Raw genomic sequence first — 26,934 nt, forward strand, 5'->3', positions numbered from 1 at the left:
ACCTACAACTTGCAAAAGTCAGCCTTTTTGCTATTTCTCAGAAGTGCTAGGTTGTTACTCTTTTAGTTTCTCTACATTTGTTTCCTTCTGAAAGCCTTCCTTTACATCTTTTTATAGCTTTCTGCTTTGCATTATTCCTGCTTTGCTTAAATGTTACCACTTCAGAGAAATTATCACCTAATCTGAAATAGCTCCCCTGCAGTCATGCTCTATACTTTACTTTGTTTTATTTTCCAAATAATTATTACTTTGTGAAATTATATTACCTTATGTATTTGTTTTCTTCCTATGAGAATACAAATTCCTTGAGGCTGGGGACTTTGTGTTCATCACTGAATTCCCAGTATCTAAACTAGTGCCTGGCACTATAGTAGATACTCAGTAATTATTTTATAAATGAATGAATGAATTTTGAGGTTAGAAAGAAGCAAGTACAGTCTGAAGCAACTATAGACTTCCACAACAAAAGCAGCAGAAGCAAAAAGCAAAGTGAGAAGCTAATTCCAGTGTTTCTCACCCAGATAAAGCTATGATAGATATTCTCTAAAGTAGAGTCCTGGCATGGGAGACCAGATATATCCGTGGTAATTTACGTGATATTCAGAAGAGGCAGAAATTCATATTCAGAAAGCAAGTGACCTGCAGACACTGCCTACCTGCCTCTTTTATAGTCACTAGAAGTCAATGTATATAACTAGAACCTGTATATGATAATAGATGAACAAAGATTCTTGGCCACTCAGAAAAAAATGCTTAGTTGAAACTCCTAACTACAAATATGAACTAATAATAACCTAGATTTATCAGCCACTTAAGGAAAATTAATGCTGTGAAAGAGGTACCAAATGCATCCAGCACTAAAGGAAATAAGTGAACAGTATGAATTTAGTATCATGTAATATAAATTAGTATAAAATACTAAATTTATTGTTATGTAATATAGATTTTAAAGGTAAGAATTATTAGTAATTTCAGAGGAAATATAAAAGGAAATAAATATTGACATTTTAAGAATCATAAAGTGTGAATAGCACATTAATAAGTATAAAGATTGAGTGGAATTCAAATGCAGAGGATATCAACAATAATGGCAGAGTAAGAACTTCTGAAAATTCTCCATAAAAGCAATGAGGATACTGGCAAAAATAGTCAACTCTTTCAGGACTCTGAAAATTAACTTCAGGCTTGCAGCAATCTCAATGCTTAGTCAAGAAAAAGAGCTGAATCTCAGCAAAAGCAGTGAACTTTGTAGCATTTTAGCTTGCATTGTTCCCATTCTCCTCTCTCTAGCTCCAGCCTTGGAAACCAACAGCCCACAGTCGTGGTGAAAACTAGCATCCTGGAAGCCACTGAAAGGGGCAGAGCAAGAATGGAGCTCCTTCAAAGCCCTGTTCCCAGAGAAACATTATTATTTGACCTTCTAGTGGTTCCTTGAAAGGCCTCATTTGCAAGACTGTATTTGACCTGAATGGGAACTCACCCTGTACAAATAGCCTTTCCCCTCTCAAATTGGAGATAGTTATTGAACGTCATGGATTCAGTACCAGAAAACAGATTCGACAGTACATTAAAATAATACTTTACAATGCAAGAGGTTCATCTCTGAACTAAGTGCATTATGTGGTTCAATATTCAGAAATCTAGTAACATACTATATTAATAGTAAAGAGAAGAACCATATGGTCATTTTTGTGGATGTCAGAAAATCACTTCACCAGTGTCAAGCTTAGCAGTGGTATGCAAGATGTATTCTTATTAAGGTGAGGAACAGGAAAAGAATGCTCAACAGTTAGCACTGTTAATTACTATTATAGTGGAGGTGTAAGAATATTATTAGGCAAGCAGAAGAAATAAAGAGGCTAATATTGGGGAAGGAGGAAGAACTATTTTTATGCAGATGGGGAAAATATATACATGAAACTCAAGAATCAACCGTCTTACTATTCTCATTGTTAGAAACAATAAGAGACTTTGGTAACATGGGAGATTACAGAATTAATGTACCAATATTAACAACTTTCCTGTATATACAAAGTAACTTCTTTAGAAAATATAATGGAAAATATAACAAAGCAAAAAGATAAAATGCCAGCACAAAGAAATGTAGAGGATCTGCTAAGAGACTAAAAAAAATATTAAGTAACTGGAAATATATACTCTGTTCTTACATAGAACTCAATATTGTAAACTCATCCTTAAATTAATTTGTGGTTTTAATGCAATTTAAATTACAATTTTTTTTAAAAACAAAACTTTCATAATGTTATCCTGAAGTTTGTTTGGTAAGCATATACTTTTCTTTTAGTGATTTAAGTTTAATTTGTGTATTATCCTTTTTAAGTTGCATTCAGAGAAGATTCCAGAGTTTGAGACTGCTGGCCTCTGTAGAGTCGATTCCATCATTTTAGAACAAGCAGAAAATAATAGCCTCTGGGGAAATTATTTCAGTTAAGAGTCTTTATCCAGGAAAAGAGTAAATTCCTAAAATTTACTCTTGTTTACTTTGTTGCTTGAAGTTAACATTAACAGCTTTTACTGGTTCAATTAATGAAGACTTTATATTTTTACTCTGTTTGATATATACAATTTAGTGTTTAGTTAAATGGCATTTTCAACACTGACATGAATTTTTGAAAGCAGGCAAAACACCCTAAGTAATTATGATTTCTTTCAGAATATGTCTTAAATACCACCATATTCTATCCTGTGTTCTACTTCAGTATTTTTCTTCTGGTTTCAGCTATTCAATGAATATTTTATGTTGAGAAAAAATTCTAAGGCTATATCCAGGAAATACAAAAAAGAGAGTTCCAAAGAAATACATGCAAAAAAACTAAAAAGGTGTTTACTAAGTTAGAAAAGTCACATTTTTCTAATGACAAAAATTTCTGATTATCTAGTATCATTCTGTATAATCTATTTAGTAATTTTCTTGATACAGTGCTTAGCATAGTGTTACAAAATTTTAAATTAAATGTTTAGTAAATGCTTTTATGAAGAAGCATGCTGCTCTCTGGGCTTCCCAGGTGGCACAGTGGTAAAGAATCCACCTGCCAGTGCAAGAGATGCAAGAGATGTGGGTTCAGTCCCTGGATCAGGAAGATCCCCTGGAGTAGCAAATGGCAACTGGCTCCAATATTCTTGCCTGGAAAATTGCATGGACGGAGGAGCCTGGCGGGCTACAGTTGATGGGGTTGCAGAGAGTCAGACACGACTGAGCAGCTAAGCAGACATGCACGCATGTACAAACCTTAAGACATCCAAATTGTATCCCTTTGTATGTGCTTTTGAGTCTTATTAAACTAATATTATAAGCTATAATCAGTGTAAAATCTTACCTTTTTTTTTTTTTCACCTTTTAAATGGGCTTGTGTTGAAATAGGTTACAGCAAAATCCTTGGTGGTCCATTGGTTAAGACTCTACCCTTCCACTTCAGGGGGTGTGTGTTTGATTCCCAGTCAGGGAACTATTATAAGATCCACATGCCACTTGTCACAGCTTTAAAAAAATTTACAATTTCATTTAATACAGAATGCAGAATTACAGCTTAGGTAAATCTCTCCACATGTTGATTGTTTCTAAGTTTTCATTTCTGTGAGCAAGAAACAGTCAATTTTTAAAATAGATTTAGCTTTTTACCCCTGTATTTAATTTTAGGGGGAAAATCCAAGAAAAATAAATCAGGCCATGGGCAATTTTATGACATCTTTTATACTCTAACCAGAGAACAGTCTGAAGATACATACAGTTTTGCAACAAGGGCCTGAATATTTCTTTTCTTCTTATGTCTCAGATAACTTTAGGTTTTGTTGTTTAGATTATTTTTTGTAGTTTAATATGTGTGAAGTGGGGTTTTTTTAATATTAAAATTTATTCAGTTAATAGTGAGAATCTTTTTTCCCTGAGTGCTGATTTGATCTTTGTTGTTACCTAAATTGTCTGTATCCTTTTGCCCCATAATAGAAGATGGGTAAATGTTGTAGACATGAAGTTTTATCTGTCATAATTACTGCAGGTATTGCTTCCATTTGTTTATATCCTTTTACTCTTACAGTTGTTATTTTTCATTGCATTAAAGTATGTTTTACAAAACCAGATCTGTTGATTTGTTGCTTATGCTTTCTTTTATTGACCCAAATTTAATCTCTTTCCCACAGATGAGATAAATAGGCTATTCCGTTTTCTCCAGTATTATTTGAATGCTTAGTTCTTCATGTACTTAGAATTACTCATAATGTATGGTGTGGATATGTTTTTCTCCACATTATCCTCAGTTTTTCTGACAATATTTAAATAAGGATTTTCTGCACTTTAAGCACTTTGGAGATTTGATCATTATTTTGGTCTTTCTAGTCTCGTGGATCTTCTTGTATTTTTTTTAAATTGTGGTAAGTATACATAACAAAATTAATAATTTTAACCATTTTCAGTATATCATTCCATAGCATTAAGTACATTTACAATGTTGCACCACTATCCTCTACTATCCTTATTTGATATAGTTCTACTTTAAGCTGAAACATGATTGCTATTAACCTCAGGTAGATTGTTTAAATTTCTGAATTCCACTTGCCCTGTCCATAGGGGATATAAAGATATACCAATTGTGTTTTAAGATGGTTGTGGAGATAAAATTAAGTAAGACAACGAATGTAAAAATATGTAGTGGGTTTTACATGCTCAGTAATCAATAGGTCTCTTATCCTTCCCACTGCAGTTAGTTTTCAAGACTGATGTAGGACTGATCTTCTAGTTAGCTTTCAAGACTGATGTAGGACTGATCTTCTAGTTAGTTTTCAAGACTGATGTAGGACTGATCTTCCTTAACTGACTTTGTTATTCTCCTCCAAGGTACCCATCATTATTTTTGTCTAATTTCAGTAAGAAGTTTGTACATATTAGAATAAACCTTTGTTTATTTATTGAAACATCCTGTATAGATTCTATAGATTATGATACCCAAATTAGCATTTAGTATCTTCCCACCGATACTTACTACTAAGTACTGTTCTGCAAGAGACCATTGATATGTTTTCTTATGTTTCTTGAGCCATTTTCATTACATCTTTTCTGATTTTGCTTTATGAGGCCTCCTAGTTTATAAATTTAATTTGAAGAGATATCTTTAGGCTTTATGTTGGTACTTTGGGTGTTAGGACACTTGTTTCTAAATTAATTGATAGATCCCCTTTAGAAGATTTCAGTTACTGTTGAATAATAGTACTTGAAGCAGTTTTCTTCAGGCCACATAGAAGAGGGTATTTTGCTATTTGTTTTCATTCTTCAGTGTATATGTGTAATTATATTTGAGGACAGCATGGTAAACATTTGCCAGTTACCTACTTCCTGATAACTTCTTCAGGCTACTGATGCTTATAACTATTCTTGCTGAGGTTTATTTAATTTTGGGAAGCAGGCCGTTCATTTTCCCCAGGGAAACTTCGATAGCCTTTTCTCCTCCAGGGGATCTTCCCGACCCAGGGGTCGAACCTATGTCTCTTACGTCTCCTGAATTTGCAGGCAGGTTCTTTACCACTGGCACCACCTTTAGTTATAGCTTTTCCAGACTTCTGCCCATGAAGGCATGTGGATATAAACTCTCTCCAAAAATGGTAAAGGGGTTTAATTAAAAGTCAATAGTAAGAATTGAAACTGGAAAATTATGAAAAGCTGTTACTATCCAAATGCTTAAAAAGTATGAAAGTACTTGAAACAAATGCTTGAAAGTACTTAAAACAAAAAATGCACTCAGGATATGTTTTGTTTGACTGTTTGAGTAAGTTGTAATTACATTCATTTACAGTACATTAAGAATCTGCTTTCCACTTCTGAGTGAAGCCATTGTATATTATTGGATATTTTAATTCAGAAGATGTTGAATATTTCAAAAGATGAGATGGTTAGATGGCATCACTGACTTAATGGACATGAGTTTGAGCAAGCTCTAGGAGTTGGTGATAGACAGGGAAGCCTGGCATGCTGCAGTCTTCCATGGGTTGGAAAGAGTCGGACACAGCTGAGCGACTAAACTGAACTGAATCTAAAAAGATGAATCTCACTGAATGTAAAATAATGTCAGGTTATATTAATGGTTAAAAGGAACACCCCAAAACAAAAAGACAAAATATGCAGTTAAACTTCAGAGCCAGTACATGAAAGTAAGAAAACTAAGATTTGTATGGTAATTCTGTACTTTTATTATTATCAAGTACTGGAGCACCTTGTCTGTGTTATATAGCACTTTCATTTGGTGGTTAGTGAATGTTACTTTCTATTGTAAGCATGTGCCACTTGTAGAAAATGATGTAAGGTCTTAATAGGAAAAGTTTTATTAGCACATTGATAAATGCTAGGAACATGATAAATACTTGTGTTCTTTTATTTAGTATAATTCAGGTATTTAACAAATTATTGGAAAGAAAGAAGAATACTATATTGATGGAAAGTATCTTACTTGGGGCTCCCCTGGTACCTCAGCTGGTAAAGAATCCGCCTGTAATTCAGGAGACCCCCATTTGATTCCTGGGTCGGGAAGATCGCCTGGAGGAGGGATAGGCTACCTGCTCCAGGATTCTTGGGCTTCCCTGGTGGCTCCGACAGTGAAGAATCCACCTGCAGTGCGGGAGATCTGGGTTCAGTCCTGGGGGTGTGAAGATCCCCTGGAGGAGGGCATGGCAACCCACTCCAGTATTCTTGCCTGGAGAATCCTCAGGGACAGAGGAGCCTTGCAGGCTACAGTCCGTGGGGTCACAAAGAGTTGGACACGACTGAGCAACTAACCACAGCACATCTCAGTATCTTACACGAATGCTGTGATGGAATCACATGTTATAGTCATTATTAAAATATTTTATATGCAAGTGTACCAGAGTATGTTTACAGACTTCACATATATCACATGCCAGCAGAATCCCAGAAATTCTGCAGCACTAAGTCCTATGCATCCTTTGTAGTTTGCTTTTTTTGTTCATTGTAAAATTATCAAAATTATTGGTGTTCATAGATTACTTGATTTTTAAAGTTTTTTTTCAAATGTAAAAATTATCTATGACCCTTTATTCTTCTCAGTTGAAAAATGAAAAAGATAAAGGTAATTTTTAAGATGGAAACAACCAAGGGTACTTGTTTTCAAAGAAAAAAGTAGAAGTAGAAAGGATTGTCTTCCAATTGTTCTCTTAACGAAAGTTTTCTTGCAGCCTGCCATAGGATTTATCTCAAGATAACTAGGAAGCTATTCCCTTTCTGTTGTAAAATCACTGTAGTATTACCATATTTTTAAAAAGCAAAATTCAAGATTTTACCATTTAGTTTTATATGGCTTGAGAATTTATTTCCCTGCTGTTAAGAGTAGTATCTCTTTTAAAACCCATGACCCCTTAGATCTATAAAAGAGATCTGTGTTCTCCTTTAATATTGTTCATATTTTTAAAATAAAGAAAATAAGGAAAGCACATGTTGTTGAGTACAGTACCCTCTTTTTTTAACACTGTTTTTCTTCCCTTCCTCTTGCTCAGGAGTAGATTTATAACCCTTCCTCCGAGAGGAAGACTATCCCTTTACTCTCCTTTGCTGAGAATCTACTGATTAGAGATTCAATCATTACAGTTACAGCCTTCAATTAAGTAAGACATAGAATATTATCACTTTTTGTTTAGGTGAGAGCTGGTCACAAAATTTTAACAAATAAGGTATTTAAAGGCATTACATTTCTCTAATGATTTGGTGCTATTTTCCTGTTTCGGGATAAAGTCATATATGTGCATTATGTACACTGGCTCTGTAAAAATCCCATAGAGACAGGACATTTCATTTTAAAACTAAAACAGATATAAGCTGGTAAAACATTAAAACGTTTCATCTTTCATAATTGTGAATCAGTTTCACGTCACGTTGGTTATGCTCTCCTGAGCAGAGCAGAGCAAGTGCAGGGGAGATAGCTCCTGTGAGCTTTAGTTATTGCGCACTGTAATTCTGCAGCACTAGTTATCGACGTCATGTAGTTTGAGAACTTAGCTTTTGAGGCTCTGTGGATGAGCTACACGTGAGTGCATTGAGCATCAAGTGCTTCTGACCTTCAGACTTTTTTTTCTTTTGACATTTTAGATCAGGGCAGGGAGGAAAGCTGTGTCAGAGCTGCACAGTTGTGCATCTGATTGTATCCCTTACACGTGTTCTCTCTCCTTTCCCCATTCTGGAGTGTGCCCCTAAAGTATGTTGGATTGTACCAGGATAGAGCAGTAGAAGTGGAGTGGTGGTAAATTGGCACGATTGAAGTTTTTCAGTTCCCTTTTTATTCATTACATCTGCAACAAGATTCTCTACTCGCTTTATTTAACTTTGTATGTTAAGTTGGCTAAAGTGGTTGGTAAAAAGTGAAAACAGGTGTGACCTTAATTAAAAGCAAAAACAGTCACATGTTTTGGAGAAATGCTATTCTCATTTTTGTTAAATAGAAATGAGATTTTAGTTTTTATAATCATGTCGTTTTCTAACATCTTTCTGTTCTGGCAGCAGGACACAGTAAGGTGTTCTTACCAGTAAGTGTGGGCTCCCCGGTGGCTCAGCTGGTAGAGAATCCACCTGCAACACAGGGGACCCTGTTTGATCCCTGGGTCGGGAAGATCCCCTGGAGAAGGGAAAGGCTACCCACTCCAGTGTTGTGGCCTGGAGAATTTCATAGACATTATAGTCCGTGAGGTCGCAAAGAGTCGGACACGACTGAGCCACTTTCACTTTCTTTTTTTCATCAGTAAATGTGGGGCTTAGAGTTCTGTTTTTCTTCTTAGTTTAGAAATCAGAGCAGGAAGAGCAGGGACTGAGAAAGTAAAGGCTTTGCTTTAATAATTGATTAAGTGGTACATTTAGTGGAGCTCGTAATTTCAGGATAAAATGGATCCTAGCTTTCATTTTTATTTTCCTTAATTCTATGATTCAATATTTCACTTTATTTATTTGCATTATTAAAATAGATCCAAAAGAGTTGAATTTTCCTTTATGTTAATTACATATATACAGATAGTTGGTTGTGAAAGCATTCACTCGATGTTTCAGTTTACCTACTATTTAAAGTGATCCTGTGTGTGTTAGCAGTTATGTAAATAGTCCATGTTAAAGCAGGCTGGATGTTACCATAAGTTGTTGACTGGCTCGGCTAATATTTAAAATTTTTAATGTAACCCAGATTTTTAAAAAATTGTGTCTTAGTTCATTAACATGGCTGATGTAGTGTTTAATGCCTTGGGCACTATAGTAACCATGTTTTAAGTACAGCAGAAGTGATTCCACGTGTTGGCTTTTGCAGGGTATTATAAAGTCGGGTAAACCTACCTGACTTGGTGCAGCATGTCAATTTTGAAAAGCCACGTGCAGATTTGAGATTAGAGCTTACGTAGAAAGATTGAGGTAGCAAAATATTTTAAAAATTATTCTCTGATGGCCTCAATGATAATGCTCTAAGAGTACATAAAGTGTTGAATCCCCGTTCTTTTTAAAACAGATTGTGAAGACTGCTGGGAGACACTTGCAATCCAGTCACAAAAGTGTAATAAAGAAATATTGGTCCTAATGGAAGAAGAGCAAGATTTACCAGAGCAACCAGTAAGTATTTCCTTTAACAATTTAAAATTGATTGTAGAAAGGCTAATTTTAAGAGACTTTAAATATTATTCAGTTATACTGAAGATTCTAAGTTAGAAATAAAATTGAGGAAAGGACTCCTTAATAATATTCTTCTAAGAAAACAGTGTTCTTAAATTTATATTTTGCTGACTTAATGCCAAAGAGTCTGCTTAGAAAATTCAGCTTTACAAAATAAGTATTGTATTTAGAAATGCCATTTTAAGCAGTGGCGAATTTGCAGTAATGGATGGACCTAGAGATTGTCAAACTGAGTGAAGTCGGACAAAGAAGAAATATCATGTGACATCCTTTTTGCTGCTGCTGCTAAAACATGACTGTCGCTTCAGTCATGTCTGACTCTTTGGGACCCTACAGACTGTAGCCTGTCAGGCTTCTCTGTCCATGGGATTCTCCACACAAGAATACTGGAACGGAGTTGTCCTGTCCTCCTCCAGGGGATCTTCCCGACCGAGATCGAACCCACATCTCTTATGTCTCCTGCTTTGGCAGGCAAATAAATTCTTTACCACTAGCACCACCTAGGAATCCCCAACAACCCTTATTTGTAAAATCTAAAAAGAAATGATACAGATGAACTTATTTATAAAACAAAACAGACTCACAGTCTTATGGTTGTCGGTAGTGAAGGATGGTGTGAAGGGATGGTTAGGGAGTTTGGGATGGACATGTATACACTGTTATATTTTAAATGGATAACCAACAAGGTTCTACTGTATAACTCCGGGAACTGTGCTCAGTGTTAGATGGGAGGGGAGTTTGGGGAAGAATGCGTGTATCTATATGTATGGCTGAGTCCTTTTGTTGTCCACGTGAAACTATCACAGCATTGTTGATCAGCTATACTCCAATATAAAATAAATTGTTGTTGTTTTTAAAGCAATGGTATTCTTAAAGTTTTTAGAAAATAAAAGAGGACATTTACCAAACAGTATATACCATTTCTGCTAGAAAATCTAGTTTTATTTTTGCCTAAATTTCCCTGACTAAATTTTTTAAAGTGGTAATAGTTGAAGAAAATATAATTTGACCACTGGCTAATTCTTTAAAATAGATAAGCCCCTTGAGAATAAGTTGAATTCTTAATTTCTTATGTTAAATTTAATATTTAACATAAATTAATTTTAAGTGTACTTGAGTGCCTCAGATTTATTGCCTTATCATGGTTTCTTTTTTTTTTTTTCTTTTGGTCTTTTTAAGTGGTTTTTTTTTTTTTAAACCCATAGCATTTAAAAAAGGAAGACATAGTAATCATTCTCTTAAAATACTTTTTTGTTAAAGAATCTTTTCCTTTTAGTTGAGCTTCTTTTTCTGAAATAAGATAAATACTGATTCAATTTGCTCTCCTAAATAAGCCTCTTGCATTTTATTTCAGGAGAATAGTGAGTGGTACATTTTTACCTCTCAGTAAAAGTCCAGCCTAAAAAACTTTGAATTTTGAAAGCAGATAACAGAGTATGTTTTTCACGTTCTAGATGTATTCTTTACATCAATGAGAGATGGTCACCTGCTTCCATTTAAATGATAAAGTCCTCTAATACATTTTAAGAATTTTACTTTATGTTGAGACGTGCATATCAGTGATTCCTTTCCCATTACTCTTTTAGTCCCTTCATTTGAGTATAAAGCTAGGAAGACCTAAGCACTTGGTAAAATGACCTTTTGAAACATTTCAAATGTCATTCCCCTATCCCTGGTGGAACATTAATAATCGGGGAAATGGTAGGGTTAAAAATCATCCTCAGCGATGTATCAAAGATACACACTGTAAGAAGAAATAGCTAAATTAGAGACCCTGAATGTATCAAGGAAGATTGTGTCATTGAGTTTTTAATGTTGTAAGACAAACATCTAGTCATAGTTTCGAAAGGCTTATGTAAATGTTGACATACTGCTGAAATGAGTATTGTTAGTTGCTCCTTACCTATTTAAGGTAGTGAGAATTGTGAAGCTGACCTGTTGGTCAGTCATTTTCCCCCTCTGCTTCATTTCCTTGTCGTTCTGTTCAGTTTCTATAACATGGTATGCAAAACCTGATTGTTATTTCACAGAGAGGTGAGAAATTAAAGTGGTTTAAAAGCAGATTTTCTGGGAATTCCTGGTGGTCCAGTGGCTGGGAATCTCCACTTCCACTAACAGGGGTGTGGGTATGATACCTGAGACTAAGATCTCACAAGCCACGTGGTGCAGCCAAAAAAACTTTTTAATTAAAAAAAAAAAAAATTTCTGCTGACAGTAAATGGTGATTGTCACGGGACATATATATATATTTTTAATTGGTTTATACCTGGGTCTTAATTTATAGAGGTGACTGAGTGACAACACAAAGAGGTCAGTGCCATTGAGAGGAAAGTTGACTGTTATAATTCTCTTAGAAATAAGAGACATAGCATGCCACAAAGGGTCCCAGGGAGAGCACCAGTGTCATTTAGGAGGCAGAGACGCATAGAGCAATCCTAGAATGTATCGTAGGGGAATGCATAGGCCACAGTCTTAATTGGGGTTTCTATGGGTAAGGTACCAAGAAAGATCTTACAACCCAAATAATCACAATGATGTGATCACTCACCTAGAGCCAGACATCCTGAAATGTGAAGTCAAGTGGGCCTTAGAAAGCATCACTACAAACAAAGCTAGTGGAGGTGATGGAATTCCAGTTGAGCTATTTCAAATCCTGAAAGGTGATGCTGTGAAAGTGCTGCACTCAATATGCCAGCAAATTTGGAAAACTCAGCAGTGCCCACAGCACTGGAAAAGGGCAGTTTTCATTCCAATCCCAAAGAAAGGCAATGCCAAAGAATACTCAAACTACCACACAATTGCACTCATCTCACACGCTAGCAAAGTAATGCTCAAAATTCTCCAAGTCAGGCTTCAGCAATACGTGAACCGTGAACTCCCTGATGTTCAAGCTGGTTTTAGAAAAGGCAGAGGAACCAGAGATCAAATTGCCAACATCTGCTGGATCATCGAAAAAGCAAGAGAGTTCCAGAAAAACATCTATTTCTTCTTTATTGACTATGCCAAAGCCTTTGAGAGTGTGGATCACAGTAAACTGTGGGAAATTCTGAAAGAGATGGGAATACCAGACCACCTAACCTGCCTCTTGAGAAACCTATATGCAGGTCAGGAAGCAACGGTTAGAACTGGACATGGAACAACAGACTGGTTCCAAATAGGAAAAGGAGTACGTCAAGGCTGTATATTGTCACCTTGCTTATTTAACTTATATGCAGAGTACATCATCAGAAACGCTGGGCTGGAAGAAACACAAGCTGGAATCAAGATTGCCGGGAGAAATATCAATAACCTCAGATATGCAGATGACACCACCCTTATGGCAGAAAGTGAAGAGGAGCTAAAAGGCCTCTTGATGAAAGTAAAAGAGGAGAGTGAAAAAGTTGGCTTAAAGCTCAACATTCAGAAAGTGAAGATCATGGCATCTGGTCCCATCACTTCATGGGAAATAGATGGGGAAACAGTGAAAGCACTGTCAGACTTTATTTTGGGGGGCTCCAAAATCACTGTAGATGGCGATTGCAGCCATGAAATTAAAAGATGCTTACTCCTTGGAAGGAAAGTTATGACCAACCTAGATAGCATATTCAAAACCAGAGACATTACTTTGCCAACAAAGATCCGTCTAGTCAAGGGTATGGTTTTTCCGGTGGTCATGTATGGATGTGAGAGTTGGACTGTGAAGAAAGCTGAGCACTAAAGAACTGAACTGTGAACTGAAGAATTGATGCTTTTGAACTGTGGTGTTGGAGAAGACTCTTGAGAGTCCCTTGGACAGCAAGGACATACAACCAGTCCATCCTAAAGGAGATCAGTCCTGGGTGTTCATTGGAAGGACTGATGCTGAAGCTGAAACTCCAATACTTTGGCCACTTCATGTGAAGAGTTGACTCATTGGAAAAGACCCTGATGCTGGGAGGGATTGGGGCCAGAAGAAGGGGACGACAGAGGATGAGATGGCTGGATTGCATCACTGACTCGATGGACATGAGTTTGGGTAAACTCCGGACTTGGTGATGGACGGGAGGCCTGGCGTGCTGCAATTCAGCACGCAGGGGTCGCAAAGAGTCAGACACAACTGAGCGACTGAACTGAACGGCAAGGTAGCAGGGTAATTGTTTATTTAGGATTGGAGGTTTATTTAGAGCAGGGGAATATAGTTCAGAATATGGTTCAAAATATAGGCTCTGGATTGCAGGGGAGATAAGCAACTTTGGCTCTTAGTTTGGCCCTGTGATTAATGGGTGCAAAATAGATAAATATAGAAAATGTAGAACATGTATTAGCTGTTAAAAATAACTAGGATAAGAAGAGTTAATGTCAGATGTTGAGGAAAATTCTCAGAGAGTGTAGTAGAGATCTAAGGCTTCAGTGGAAAGAATGGTCCTATCCCAAGTTGATAATGATAAAGTCATGATATTTTTAAATTTTATTTTATTGAAGTGTGGTTGGTATATAATGTGTTAGTTTCTGGTGTACTGCAAAGTGACTCAGTTATACATATGTATAATACTTTGCATCTGCTAATCACCAACTCCCAGTCCACCGCTCTTCCACTCCCCTCTCCCTTGGCAACCACAAGTCTGTGCTTTATGTTTGTGGGTCTGTTTCTATTTCATAGATATATTCATTTGTATCATGTTTTAGATTCCAAACATAAAAGTGATTTGGTGTCTGGTAAGGGCCTGCTTCCTGGCTCATAGACTGCTATATTTTTGCTGTATAGCAAAGGAGGTCTCCTTTATAAGGGTACTAATCGCATTCATGAGGACTCCACCCTCATAATCTTATTACCCGAAAGTCCCACTTGCACGTTTTATCATATTGGGGATAAAATTTCAAAATATGAATTGGTTGGGGGGGCTGAATACAGACATTCAGTCTATAGCATCCTGTGTAACCAGGGAGAGGAAAATGACTAGTGAATATTTATGTGTGAATCTACCATAATCTTTTCTTTGGTTCACCTATTTGATTTTCTGATGTAAAAAACAATATGTGACTCCTTTCCCCATACATTTCTCTTAAGAGAAACAGCCCCAAATTCCATCCATTGCTGCATCCAGATCAAGTCCAGGATCTGATGCTCACTAGTTTCTACTAGATCCAGTTGTGACCTCTTTTGAACTGGTAGCCTGTGACCTTAAAAAGACGCATTTTTTGCCTCCCATTGCAAGTCATGCTCCGTATGCAGTGATGGAGCAGGCAGTTGTCTCTGCCACAGGTATTTACCTTTCTAGTCATTTGGAATGCTTATTCTCACTCCCTATATGCTGATTTCCTTATGTCAAGTTCTGGAAGTCAAATTAATAATTAGATGACTATTGGTAAGGGCTTCCCTGGTGGCTCAGATGATATAAAATCTGCCTGAAATGTAGGAGACCTGGGTTCGATCCCTGGGTTGGGAAGATCCCCTGGAGAAGGGAATGGCAACCCACTCCAGTGTTCTTGCCTGAAGAATTCCATGGATAGAGAGCCCTGGCAGGCTGCAGTCCAAGGGCTCGCAGAGAGTCAAACACAACTGAGTGACTAACATTGCCACTGCCCATTGGTAAGTGTGATCAAAGAAAATAATGTTAAAATTTGTGTGTGTGTGTGTAATCTCATCTAGGTTATGATCAAACTCTTTGCCCTACTAGAACATACAGTTTAACTTTCTTGTAAAGAGAATGATATGCTTTATTGGACAGTGGTGGATAAATTTTGACACAGATGTCTTCCTTTTTAAGATTTCATGCAGACTTCTGTTGGATTTATTGACCCCAAGATTACAGTTTATCAAGCTCTAGTATGACTTAGCCTCTTGTTAAAACTTAAGAATCATAATAATTATATACTTGTAAGGCATCTCAGAATAATTCTGGAGTGACATTTGAGATCCGTAATGTAATTTTCTTATCTAGAAAGTGGTGTTTCTTAATATAACAATTGTGTATTACTTTGTCTTTTCATAAACTGCTCGCTCATTCTTTCTCTCCCTATCCACTCCCCTTCACCAGTTTCATTTTCAGAGCAGATCTTTGAAGTAGATAGTCATGTTTTATTTTCAGAGAGGTAGACACACAGTGAATTAACTCTCAGAACTGAGCCTTGAACCTGTATATTCTGAATTCGTATGTTGTATTAGTTGTATTCCTTTGCTCTGCTATATTTATTTATTTATTTATTTTTGCTCTGCTATATTTAAAGCATGATTTTTTGTTGTTCTTGCTATGTTTTTAAGCAGAGGCACAAATAGAACTCTGATTCATGAATTTGTCAGTATATCTTTCTTTAGTAACCATTAGTTATAACATGCCCATAAGATAATGTCATTTTTTAAATGACAGCTCTAGTTATTGAGATATAATTCACATCCATTTTAAAGTATCCAATTGGATGGTTTTTAGTATATTCACAGAGTTTTGCAGCTGTCACCAGAGTTGATTTTAGAACATTTTCATCACTCCAAAAAGAAACTGTACCCATTAGCAGTCACTCCTCAATTCTGCCCTCGCCCCAATCCTAGGCAACTACTAATTTACTTTCCTGTTGACCTTTTGTGAGTATTTCATATAAATGGAGTTATATGGTCCTTTGTGACTGGCTCCTTTCACTTAGCATAATCATTTCAAAGTTTATCTGTGTTAGCACGCACAAGTATTGATACTTCATTCCCTTTTACTGCTGAATGTTTCGTTATATGGATTTATTTTATCATTCATCATTTTTATTTGTCATTATTGTGTTTCTCCATTCATCTGTTCATGGACACTGGGTTTCCCCTTTTTTGCTGTTTTGAATAATGCTGATATGAACATTCATGTCCAGGCCTTTGTATGTATATGTTTTCATTTCTCTTTGGTTATATAGTCAGGAATGGAATGGCTGGATTATATGGCAGCTTTATGTTTAACTGTTTGAGAAACTGCTAGACTGTTTTCCAAAGTAGCTGCACGATTTTACTTTTTGTCCATTTCTGGATTGTGTTATTTGAACCCATCCTTTTGTAATCCAATGAAATCTGTATCCTTTGAGTTAGTTTAAGGATAACTAATACTATGTTCGATACAGGATGCTTGGGACTGGTGCATGGGGATGATCCAGAGAGATGATATGGCGTGGCAGGTGGGAGGGGGGTTCAGGATTGGGAACTCATGTACACCCGTGGCGGATTCATGTCAGTGTATGGCAAAACCAATACAGTATTGTAAAGTAAAATAAAGTAAAAATAATTTTTTTTTTATAAAAAGGATAACTAATAGTTTATTAGTTTAGTTTAATAGGATAGTTTAACGCCTCTATGCCAAGGTACCATATTTCCTATCCCTGACTTACAGGAGGACAGAATTGCCTAAATCAAGGCGAACAGTGGGTCATGAAAGGTACAGAATTAGCTGGGAGCACATTTTCCACCCCCTGACTTCTTTGTTTGGTAGACATGTCTTTAGGTTCATTTTCTCTGTTTCTATTTGTGTGTATGTACTTTACTGAGGGAGAAGGCAATGGCAACCCACTCCAGTACTCTTGCCTGGAAAATCCCACTGGTGGAGGAGCCTGGTGGGCTGCAGTCCATGGAGTCGCTAAGAGTTGGACACGACTGAGAGACTTCACTTTCACTTTCCACTTTCATGCATTGGAGAAGGAAATGGCAACCCATTCCAGTGTTCTTGCCTGGAGAATCCCAGGGACGGGGGAGCCTGATGGGCTGCCATCTCTGGGGTCTCACAGAGTCGGACACGACTGAAGCGACTTAGCAGCAGCAGCAGCACTCTACTGAGCTGGCAATGTAGTAGATAAAAAATGAAAAAGCATAGTTCTTCCTTGAAAGGCCATTATGAATATATTTTTAAATTTTGCTCCAGGGCTTTTTTTTTTTTTTTTTTTTGAGAGTTTTCTAGCTAAATTTGTTACTCTGTGGCTCTAATAAAATGAAGACTATGATAAGTTAGATTCTTCACTGTTCTAGTTTTCCTTGTATGGGTTACTGTGTGTAAACCATAGACTGTTTTAACTTCATTTCTTTGATTGCAAAGAGTCTTTGGGTGAGCTAAGCATAAATTCCTCACCACTATTGGAAAATGACTTTATTATCTGGATTGTATAAATACTGTTATCTTCCGGTGGGAAGGACAGCACATTTTCTTATAAGAGCCTGTATTAAGTTGAATTTTTCTTGTCTTAAGCCTTGCAGTTTCCAGTCAAACAGTTTTCCAGCATTATTACATGAGTGCATTTTTCTCCCACACCTTTCATTGAGGTTATGTCACGTATTTGTAATACAGTTAAATTCTTTTGTCACAGTGTATTTACCATCCTGGTTTACCTCCTGCTTTACCTCCTGGTTGGTTTATGGTATCTTTTATAATACGGAAGTTTTGAATTTTTGTAAAATCAGCCTATTTTCTCCTTTATGGCTTTTTAATTTAATATCATGTTTACTAAGGGTTTATCTACCTCAAAGGTTTTGTTTTTGTTTCCTTTTTCTTCATATACTTTTGTAATTTTGTTTGTAAACATAGGGGATTTTTTAATACCCCTTATTAATTTTATCTTTATTGGCACCTATGAAAGTTAAGGCAGCATTATATAATGTCAGTTGATATGCCATAAGCAAGGATCCAGAAGTATTTGGTTCTATTTATTTTGTCATGTTTTCTCATGAAGAATAGATGTCCATGAGAAATTGAATGGACCCGGGATTTATGTTGTATTTATTATTTACTTTGAAATTTTAAATTTAATCATATTTAATAGCTATATTCCCACCTAATATGTTTGTTTGAAATCGTTTAGTAGCAGGGACTTCCCTGGTAGTCCGGCAGTTAAGACTGCCAGTGCAGGGGGCACAGGTTTAGTCCTTCGTTGGGAAACCAAGATCCTGCATGCTGCACACCATGGCCTAAAAAAAAGCTGTTCAGCAGATTTCCTACCTCTGCGCACACCTAACTCCTTGTAGTGGGTTGGCAGTACTCTCTGTACTTTGCGAACTTGAAACACTTTTTAAGTTTTCATAATTTGTATGGCTAAGCACACTAAGCTTACTTCTGTAACTAGTTATTCTAATTCAAAACCTCTAAAATCAGATTCTTTGTAATATTTAAAACAACAACAGGGAAAACCATTAGTAATGTTAACCATAGATCTTCCATTTGTGACTTCTTAAACTGTTTCAATGGAAATACTTTTACCTTAGAAGGATTTAGAGAAGATGAAAACATGGGAAAAAACAGAATAGTATAAAGCATGTTTTTTAAATTACTGGTAGCCTGATAGGAATTTATTTTTATTTTTGGTACGTAAGAAATATAAATATAAAGATATTTCTATTACATGAATGGTTAGATGATTGCAAAATTACCATACTTACTGTTTGAAAATATATTTATGTGTCTGTTAAAATTTTAAAGTAACCAGTTTGATTTCAAGTTTGGATACCTTATCCTGGTAGACATTCTGTGTTGAGTAAAAATCCTGGTAAACCTTTTATTTTACCTTGAGTTTAGAAGACACTGTTTTCATTAAAAAGAAAAAAGAGAGTCCCATGTGAAAAACAAGTCCATCTTTAAAATATATCAGGGGTTAATGAAATAAATCTAAGTCTAAGCAAGACAAAAGGAAACAGTTACCCTGTAATTTATTAGTTAATCTGAGGCTGCCATTTGAGTAGCTAGATGATTTTAAAAACAGATCATGACATTGATGCTTTTGTGTATTTATTTTACAGGTGAAGAAAGCCAAGATGCAGGAATCAGGAGAGCAGACTTTAAGGTATACAAAGTTGAATTTCTTTTTAATGACCTACTTATAATTTGTTTTTACCTGCTGACCAGTATGTGGACCTGATTTGGATTGACTTACCTTTGGTTTTCAGCATCAGTTTTTATGTTTTGAAATTATTCGATTTAAGGTGAAAAGTATCCTCTGAAACTTTGTCCTTAAAATAAGGTTTGTCCCTCATTAGCCAGACTCATCAAGAAGCAAAGAGAGAAAAATCAAATCAATAAAATTAGAAATGAAAATGGAGAGATCACAACAGACAACACAGAAATACAAAGGATCATAAGAAACTACTATCAGCAATTATATGCCAATAAAATGGACAATGTGGAAGAAATGGACAAATTCTTAGAAAAGTAGAATATTCCAAAACTGAACCAGGAAGAAATAGAAAATCTTAACAGACCCATCACAAGCACGGAAATTGAAACTGTAATCAGAAATCTTCCAGCAAACAAAAGCCCAGGTCCAGACGGCTTCACAGCTGAATTCTACCAAAAATTTCGAGTAGAGCTAACATCTATCCTACTCAAACTCTTCCAGAAAATTGCAGAGGAAGGTAAACTTCCAAACTCATTCTATGAGGCCACCATCACCCTAATACCAAAACCTGACAAAAATACTACAAAAAAAGAAAACTACAGGCCACTATCACTGATGAACATAGATGCAAAAATCCTCAACAAAATTCTAGCAATCAGAATCCAACAACACATTAAAAAGATCATACACCATGACCAAGTGGGCTTTATCCCAGGGATGCAAGGATTCTTCAATATCCACAAATCAATCAATGTAATTCACCACATTAACAAATTGAAAAATAAAAGCCATATGATTATCTCAATAGATGCAGAGAAGGCCTTTGACAAAATTCAACATCCATTTATGATAAAAACCCTCCAGAAAGCAGGAATAGAAGGAACATACCTCAACATAATAAAAGCTATGTATGACAAACCCACAGCAAACATCCTCAATGGTGAAAAATTGAAAGCATTTCCCCTAAAGTCAGGAACAAGACAAGGGTGCCCACTTTCACCACTACTATTCAACATAGTTCTGGAAGTTTTGGCCACAGCAGTCAGAGCAGAAAAAGAAATAAAAGGAATCCAAATTGGAAAAGAAGAAGTAAAACACTCACTGTTTGCAGATGACATGATCCTCTACATAGAAAACCCTAAAGACTCCACCAGAAAATTACTAGAGCTCATCAATGAATATAGTAAAGTTGCAGGATATAAAATCAACACACAGAAATCCCTTGCATTCCTATACACTAATAATGAGAAAGTAGAAAAAGAAATTAAGGAAACAATTCCATTCACCATTGCAACGAAAAGAATAAAATACTTAAGAATATATCTACCTAAAGAAACTAAAGACCTATATATAGAAAACTATAAAACACTGATGAAAGAAATCAAAGAGGACACTAATAGATGGAGAAATATACCATGTTCATGGATCGGAAGAATCAATATAGTGAAAATGAGTATACTACCCAAAGCAATTTACAAAGTCAATGCAATCCCTATCAAGCTACCAGCGATATTTTTCACAGAACTAGAACAAATACTTTCAAGATTTGTATGGAAATACAAAAAACCTCGAGTAGCCAAAGCAATCTTGAGAAAGAAGAATGGAACTGGAGGAATCAACTTGCCTGACTTCAGGCTCTACTATAAAGCCACAGTCATCAAGACAGTATGGTACTGGCACAAAGACAGAAATATAGATCAATGGAACAAAATAGAAAGCCCAGAGATAAATCCACACACATGTGGACACCTTATCTTTGACAAAGGAGGCAAGAAGATACAATGGAGTAAAGACAATCTCTTTTAACAAGTGGTGCTGGGAAAACTGTCAACCACTTGTAAAAGAATGAAACTAGATCACTTTCTAACACTGCACACGAAAATAAACTCAAAATGGATTAAAGACCTAAATGTAAGACCAGAAACTATAAAACTCCTAGAGGAGAACATAGGCAAAACACTCTCCGACATAAATCACAGCAGGATCCTCTATGATCCACCTCCCAGAATTCTGGAAATAAAAGCAAAAATAAACAAATGGGATCTAATTAAAATTAAAAGCTTCTGCACAACAAAGGAAAATATAAGCAAGGTGAAAAGCCAGCCTTCTGAATGGGAGAAAATAATAGCAAATGAAACAACTGACAAACAACTAATCTCAAAAATATACAAGCAACTTATGCAACTCAATTCCAGAAAAGTAAACGACCCAATCAAAAAATGAACCAAAGAACTAAATAGACATTACGGATGGCTAACAAACACATGAAAAGATGCTCAACATCACTCATTATTAGAGAAATGCAAATCAAAACCACAATGAGATACCACTTCACACCAGTCAGGTTGTCTGCGACCCAAAAATCTGCAAGCAATAAATGCTGGAGAGAGTGTGGAGAAAATGGAACCCTCCTACACTGTTGGTGGGAATGCAAACTAGTACAACCACTATGGAGAACAGTGTGGCGATTCCTTAAAAAATTGCAAATAGAACTGCCATATGACCCAGCAATCCCACTGCTGGACATACACACCTAGGAAACCAGAATTGAAAGAGACACATGTACCCCAATGTTCATCGCAGCACTGTTTATAATAGCCAGGACATGGAAACAACCTAGATGTCCATCAGCAGATGAATGGATAAGAAAGCTGTGGTACATATACACAATGGAGTATTACTCAGCCATTAAAAAGAATACATTTGAATCAGTTCTCATGAGATGGATGAAACTGGAGCCGATTATACAGAGTGAAGTAAGCCAGAAAGAAAAACACCAATACAGCATACTAACACATATATATGGAATTTAGAAAGACGGCAATGATGACCCTGTATGCAAGACAGCAAAAAAGACACAGATGTGTATAGCGGACTTTTGGACTCAGAGGGAGAGGGAGAGGGTGGGATGATTTGGGAGAATGGCATTGAAACATGTATACTATCATGTAAGAATTGAATCACCAGTCTATGTCCGATGCAGGATGCAGCATGCTTGGGGCTGGTGCACGGGGATGACCCAGAGGGATGTTGTGGGGAGGGAGGAGGGAGGGGGGGTTCATGTTTGGGATCGCGTGTACACCCGTGGTGGATTCATGTCAATGTATGGCAAAACCAATACAGTATTGTAAAGTAAAATAAAGTAAAAATAAAAATAAAAAAAAAAATAAGGTTTGTCCTTGAAACACGTAAGTGCTGAATTTTTCTCTTTGTTTATTCATTATTTATTCAACATAATGTACATAATGTTATCACTCAGATCCTGTGATATGTGAAGGAGACAAAATGGTGAATATTCTTCAGTTACATATACAGTATCAGAGAAGGCAATGGCACCCCACTCCAGTACTCTTGCCTGGAAAATCCCATGGATGGAGCAGCCTGGTAGGCTGCAGTCCATGGGGTTGTTAAGAGTCAAGACATGACTGAGGGACTTCACTTTCACTTTTCACTTTCATGCATTGGAGAAGGAAGTGGCAACCCACTCCAGTGTTCTTGCCTGGACAATCCCAGGGATGGGGGAGCCTGATGGGCTGCCATCTGTGGGGTCGCACAGAGTTGGACCTGACTGAAGCGACTTAGCAGCAGCAGCACATATACAGTATACATAATAGGAAAAATAGAAATAAAAAAAATCCAAGGAGTTAATCCTTAATTACCAAATGGACATGGGACACCTTAATCATTAGCTCTGTTCCCCTTACAGAAAAGAGGCAGCTTCTTTGCATGTCATACTCTGGCTTCCACAGCACCGTGATTTTCAGTTGTCCACAGTTCTTACCTCCTGTTGCTTGTCTACCAGCCAGATGAACCAATAACCAATAACCCTTTAACATCTTAATTTCAAGAATCCTAATCTTACACCTCACACACTAGCATTCCAGCTCATTTATTCTATTGTTACACTAGCCCTGTGTCTTACTCTACACTTCCACTTCTAATGGCAATGATCTATCATATTTTCACTGTCAGGCATTGACCCTTCCCTCAAAAAAGACTTCTGTATCTTCCTGTGCTGCTCAAAAGATAAGATTTATTACTGTAGTCAGTTTCTTACAAACATTCGTAACTTCCTCTTCCTTTTTCCGTGTCATCCTTCCCTAGCCTAACCTAGTGTTTAAAAACCCTAGTTAAACCCTCCTGTTCACCTATTTCGTACTTATTCCCAATCATCTGAACGCCTTATAGGAAAACACAAAACTGCTCACTGGTCACAGTTTCCAGTCACGATTGCATCTCAGTGGGCACTTAAACATTCTTGGTGATGCAGTCACTCTTCCTGGTTTATTTCACAGTGGTAAAATTGTTTCTCTTTCCTCCTTACCTTCCTTCATTCCTTCTCTCCTTTCCTCCCTGCCTCTCAGCCTGCCTTCCTTTCTTCCTGACTCCGTCCCTCCCTTCTTCCCTCCTGCTGCTGCCTCTCCTCCGCCCTCCCCTTCCATTTACTCAGCTGGGGATCTGGCTCCCTAATGCAAAGAGAAATCAGAAGTGGATAGGAGCTGCCTTATTTGTCTTATCACTGAATCTACCCCCCTTAACTGCTTCACTGCTTCTCTCTAATATTCCCTGCATCCCTTTTCTCTGAAGTTAATTCTCATGCTCATCTCTCTCCAGTTGTACAATGGAGCCTGTCAGCTTCATCTTTTCCTGCTATTATTCCGTCTGTCTCCTTCAGCAACTGCTTTATTGGGATAAAATACAAATAACCTAAAATTCACCATTTCAGTCATTTTTAAGCATATAATCCAGTGGTACTAAGTACATTCACATTGTTGGGCAATCAGTACCATCTATCTCCAGAACATTTTTTATCTTCTCAAACTGAAACTTTGTATTCATCAGACTCTCCATTTCCCCCTTCTCCTAGCTCCTGGCAACCATCATTCTGCTCTGTCTATGATTTTGACTACTCTTAAGTACCCTATATTAGCACAGTCATAAATTATTTGTCTTTCTGTGATGTGTTTGTTTCATTTAGCCTGATGTCTTAATGGATTATCCATTTGTAGCGTGTGTCAGAGTTTCCTTCCTTTTTAAAGCTGAATAATACTCCGTAGTAGTCCATACCACGTTTTGTTTATCCATTCATTGGTTGATTGTGTTCATTGTTGTCAAGGGTTTCATTGAATGAGAAAGAGGTATTTGTGATGCTTACTTTTAGAGTTCGGGTGTTTTTGCTCTTTTTTTGGAGGAGGGAAGTTTTATTTTGGAGCATTTTTTTCCCATCATACACATGTTGTTAAGTAAATTTTATGTAACTGAGGATAATCATATTTTGAGGTAGTAATAATTTTTCTGGATATAATTTCAAATATCTAACAAAGTGCTGGAGTTAATTCACTGTCTTGGTGGTTTTGTTTCTGTTCAATCTCTAGATACTTAGTTGAATATGTAGGAGATTTTGCTGTAAGAATCCAGGACCATGGGGTTTTAGGAACTTGTCCATTGTACACCAGACCGTACAAGTATACCTTCTACAATACAAGATCTAGAAAGTCTTTCAACAGTTGATATAACAATGATCCCCAGACTTACTCAGACTAGTCTTACACATAGAAGACCAGTCATTATAGTCAGAAATGTGAAGTTCTTGTCTGGGTTTATACCGTTCTCCTTGGAATCCTATTTAATTAGGCATAAGATGGGGCTCAGAAGTCTGTATTTTTACCAGTCATTCAGATAATTATAAGAAATAAGCCATTTTGGGAAACAGTGATATAACTGCTTAGTATGATTTCTTACCCATACCTTTCAATTCCCATGGTCATATCTTGGTTACTATATTAAGTGCTATTTTGAAAGTACAGACATTTGAGTAAATAGATTAAGATAAACTTCATCTGGAGATTTACTTTTTAAAATTAGTTACATCTGAAGAAAAATTGTTTGAACATTCAGAATACACCAGGGAAAAAACCTTTATTGATACTATACTTGAATATTAGAGGTTCATTCAGAAAAGATAAGAGAGCTTTAAGAATTTTGGTGCTTTGTACTTTTTTTATAAGTAACATTTCTTTTTAAATTTTTCTATGTAGAAACTATTCTTACTGTTTATTAGTCTTATCTTTCCAAAAAAAGAAAAACTGGAAAAAAAAATTTTTGATGATGGCATAGTGTTCCCTTGTATGAGGATACATTACCCAGTTCTTTAACCAGCTGGACATTGGTCTCTAAAATTTTATATAACAAATCATGTTGCAATGAAAATACTTCTTGATTAGTGTATACACACCAGTTCCAGTTACTCACCCACAATGAATATGTAACCATAGTTCTTTTCATACTTCTCCAATATAGTGTCACAAACTTTTTGTCTTTGTTAACGTAATAAGTGAAAATAAAGTTTTATTCTAGTCTTTTAAAAAGTCATAGCTTTCCCGGTATGTGGAGTATCTGCGACAGTGTCCTCCGCTTCTTCCTAGAGTGCAGAACAGCAAAGCGGATTTCTTGCTGTGGGAACGTGAATGTGGGAAGGATGGCCTGAACTGGGGAGAAGCTGTATTATAATAGTACTGGCCACAGTTACATTGTGTTTACTCTCTTCTAGTCTTTGCTCTAAATTCTTTTCATATATTGACTCATTAATCCCTATAACAGCCCTGAAAGGTAGGTTCTATAATTATCCCTCATTGACGGTTGAAAAAACTGGAGTAGAGAGAAGTTCATGTCTTGCCTAAAGCCATAAAGCTAGTTTTGACAAAGTGCAATATGAGCTCAAGCAGTCTGGTTCCAGAGTCTGCACCCTTAAGCGCTGTACTATACTAGTGGTTGAGGGAATATGGGGAGAGTTGGAAAGTAAGGTAAGAGGAAGAGGGAGAACGTTGTGAAAGATCAAAGGGTAATCTCCATTTCAGAATCTCACTGAGGATCTTCCCAACATTAAAGTATCTAACATAATGATTTATCCTCCTAGTTTATATGACTTAGTCTTTTTCAGTTTCTCTTAATTTGTTACAAGTTTTTTTAAAAAAGATTTGCTAAGTTTGGGGTATAAGAACAAAAATTTGTTTGTTTTTAATTGGGGGAAAACAGAAGTGCAGTGTAATGCACCATCTTAAGATTCAGAACCCCTTCTTGCGTAAGCATGTGTAATTTGAAAAAGCTTTTCAAGTGATTATGAGGCCCATTGTCTGAAGTCAGTCACCTCCCTACATTCCTTTGGTACTTTGGAAATAAAGTGGGAGCACTTTTAGGTTGCTGTAGAGTTTTCTTTTACCATGTGGTCTTTAGAGAAAATCTGAGTTGCCTGTTGCTTACCTGAAATTTCCATGTGGTATAAAAACAGTCATGGTCTAGGGATGTGACAAAGAACTGGAATGCTGAAGGTACTAGGCCTGGCCTTACCTGTTAGGTAGCCGATAAAAACCGAGAATAAGGACTTCATGAAGTAGACTAACCTTGCCCCTTATCTAGGAAGAAATTGGTTTGATTTAATCACTTTTAGCAATGCAGCAGATCATCCAGAGGCTAATGTA

General features: G+C 36.5%; 1 protein-coding gene across 4 annotated transcripts in view; it reads left to right on the forward strand.

Annotated features, from left to right (window-relative positions):
* EYA3 (EYA transcriptional coactivator and phosphatase 3) overlaps positions 1 to 26,934 on the forward strand; it is a 96,822-nt gene that overhangs the window by 12,111 nt on the left and 57,777 nt on the right. For all 4 annotated transcript variants that reach the window (XM_069578872.1, XM_069578873.1, XM_069578874.1 and 1 more), the window contains exons 2-3: positions 9,498 to 9,598; positions 19,362 to 19,405. In XM_069578872.1, coding sequence (XP_069434973.1) covers positions 9,566 to 9,598; positions 19,362 to 19,405 — 77 coding nt within the window. In that variant the 5' untranslated portion in view covers positions 9,498 to 9,565. The remainder of the gene's footprint in view (positions 1 to 9,497; positions 9,599 to 19,361; positions 19,406 to 26,934) is intronic.

Source organism: Ovis canadensis, chromosome 2 (assembly GCF_042477335.2).
Source record: "Ovis canadensis isolate MfBH-ARS-UI-01 breed Bighorn chromosome 2, ARS-UI_OviCan_v2, whole genome shotgun sequence".
In the NCBI taxonomy this organism is placed as follows: domain Eukaryota; kingdom Metazoa; phylum Chordata; class Mammalia; order Artiodactyla; family Bovidae; genus Ovis; species Ovis canadensis.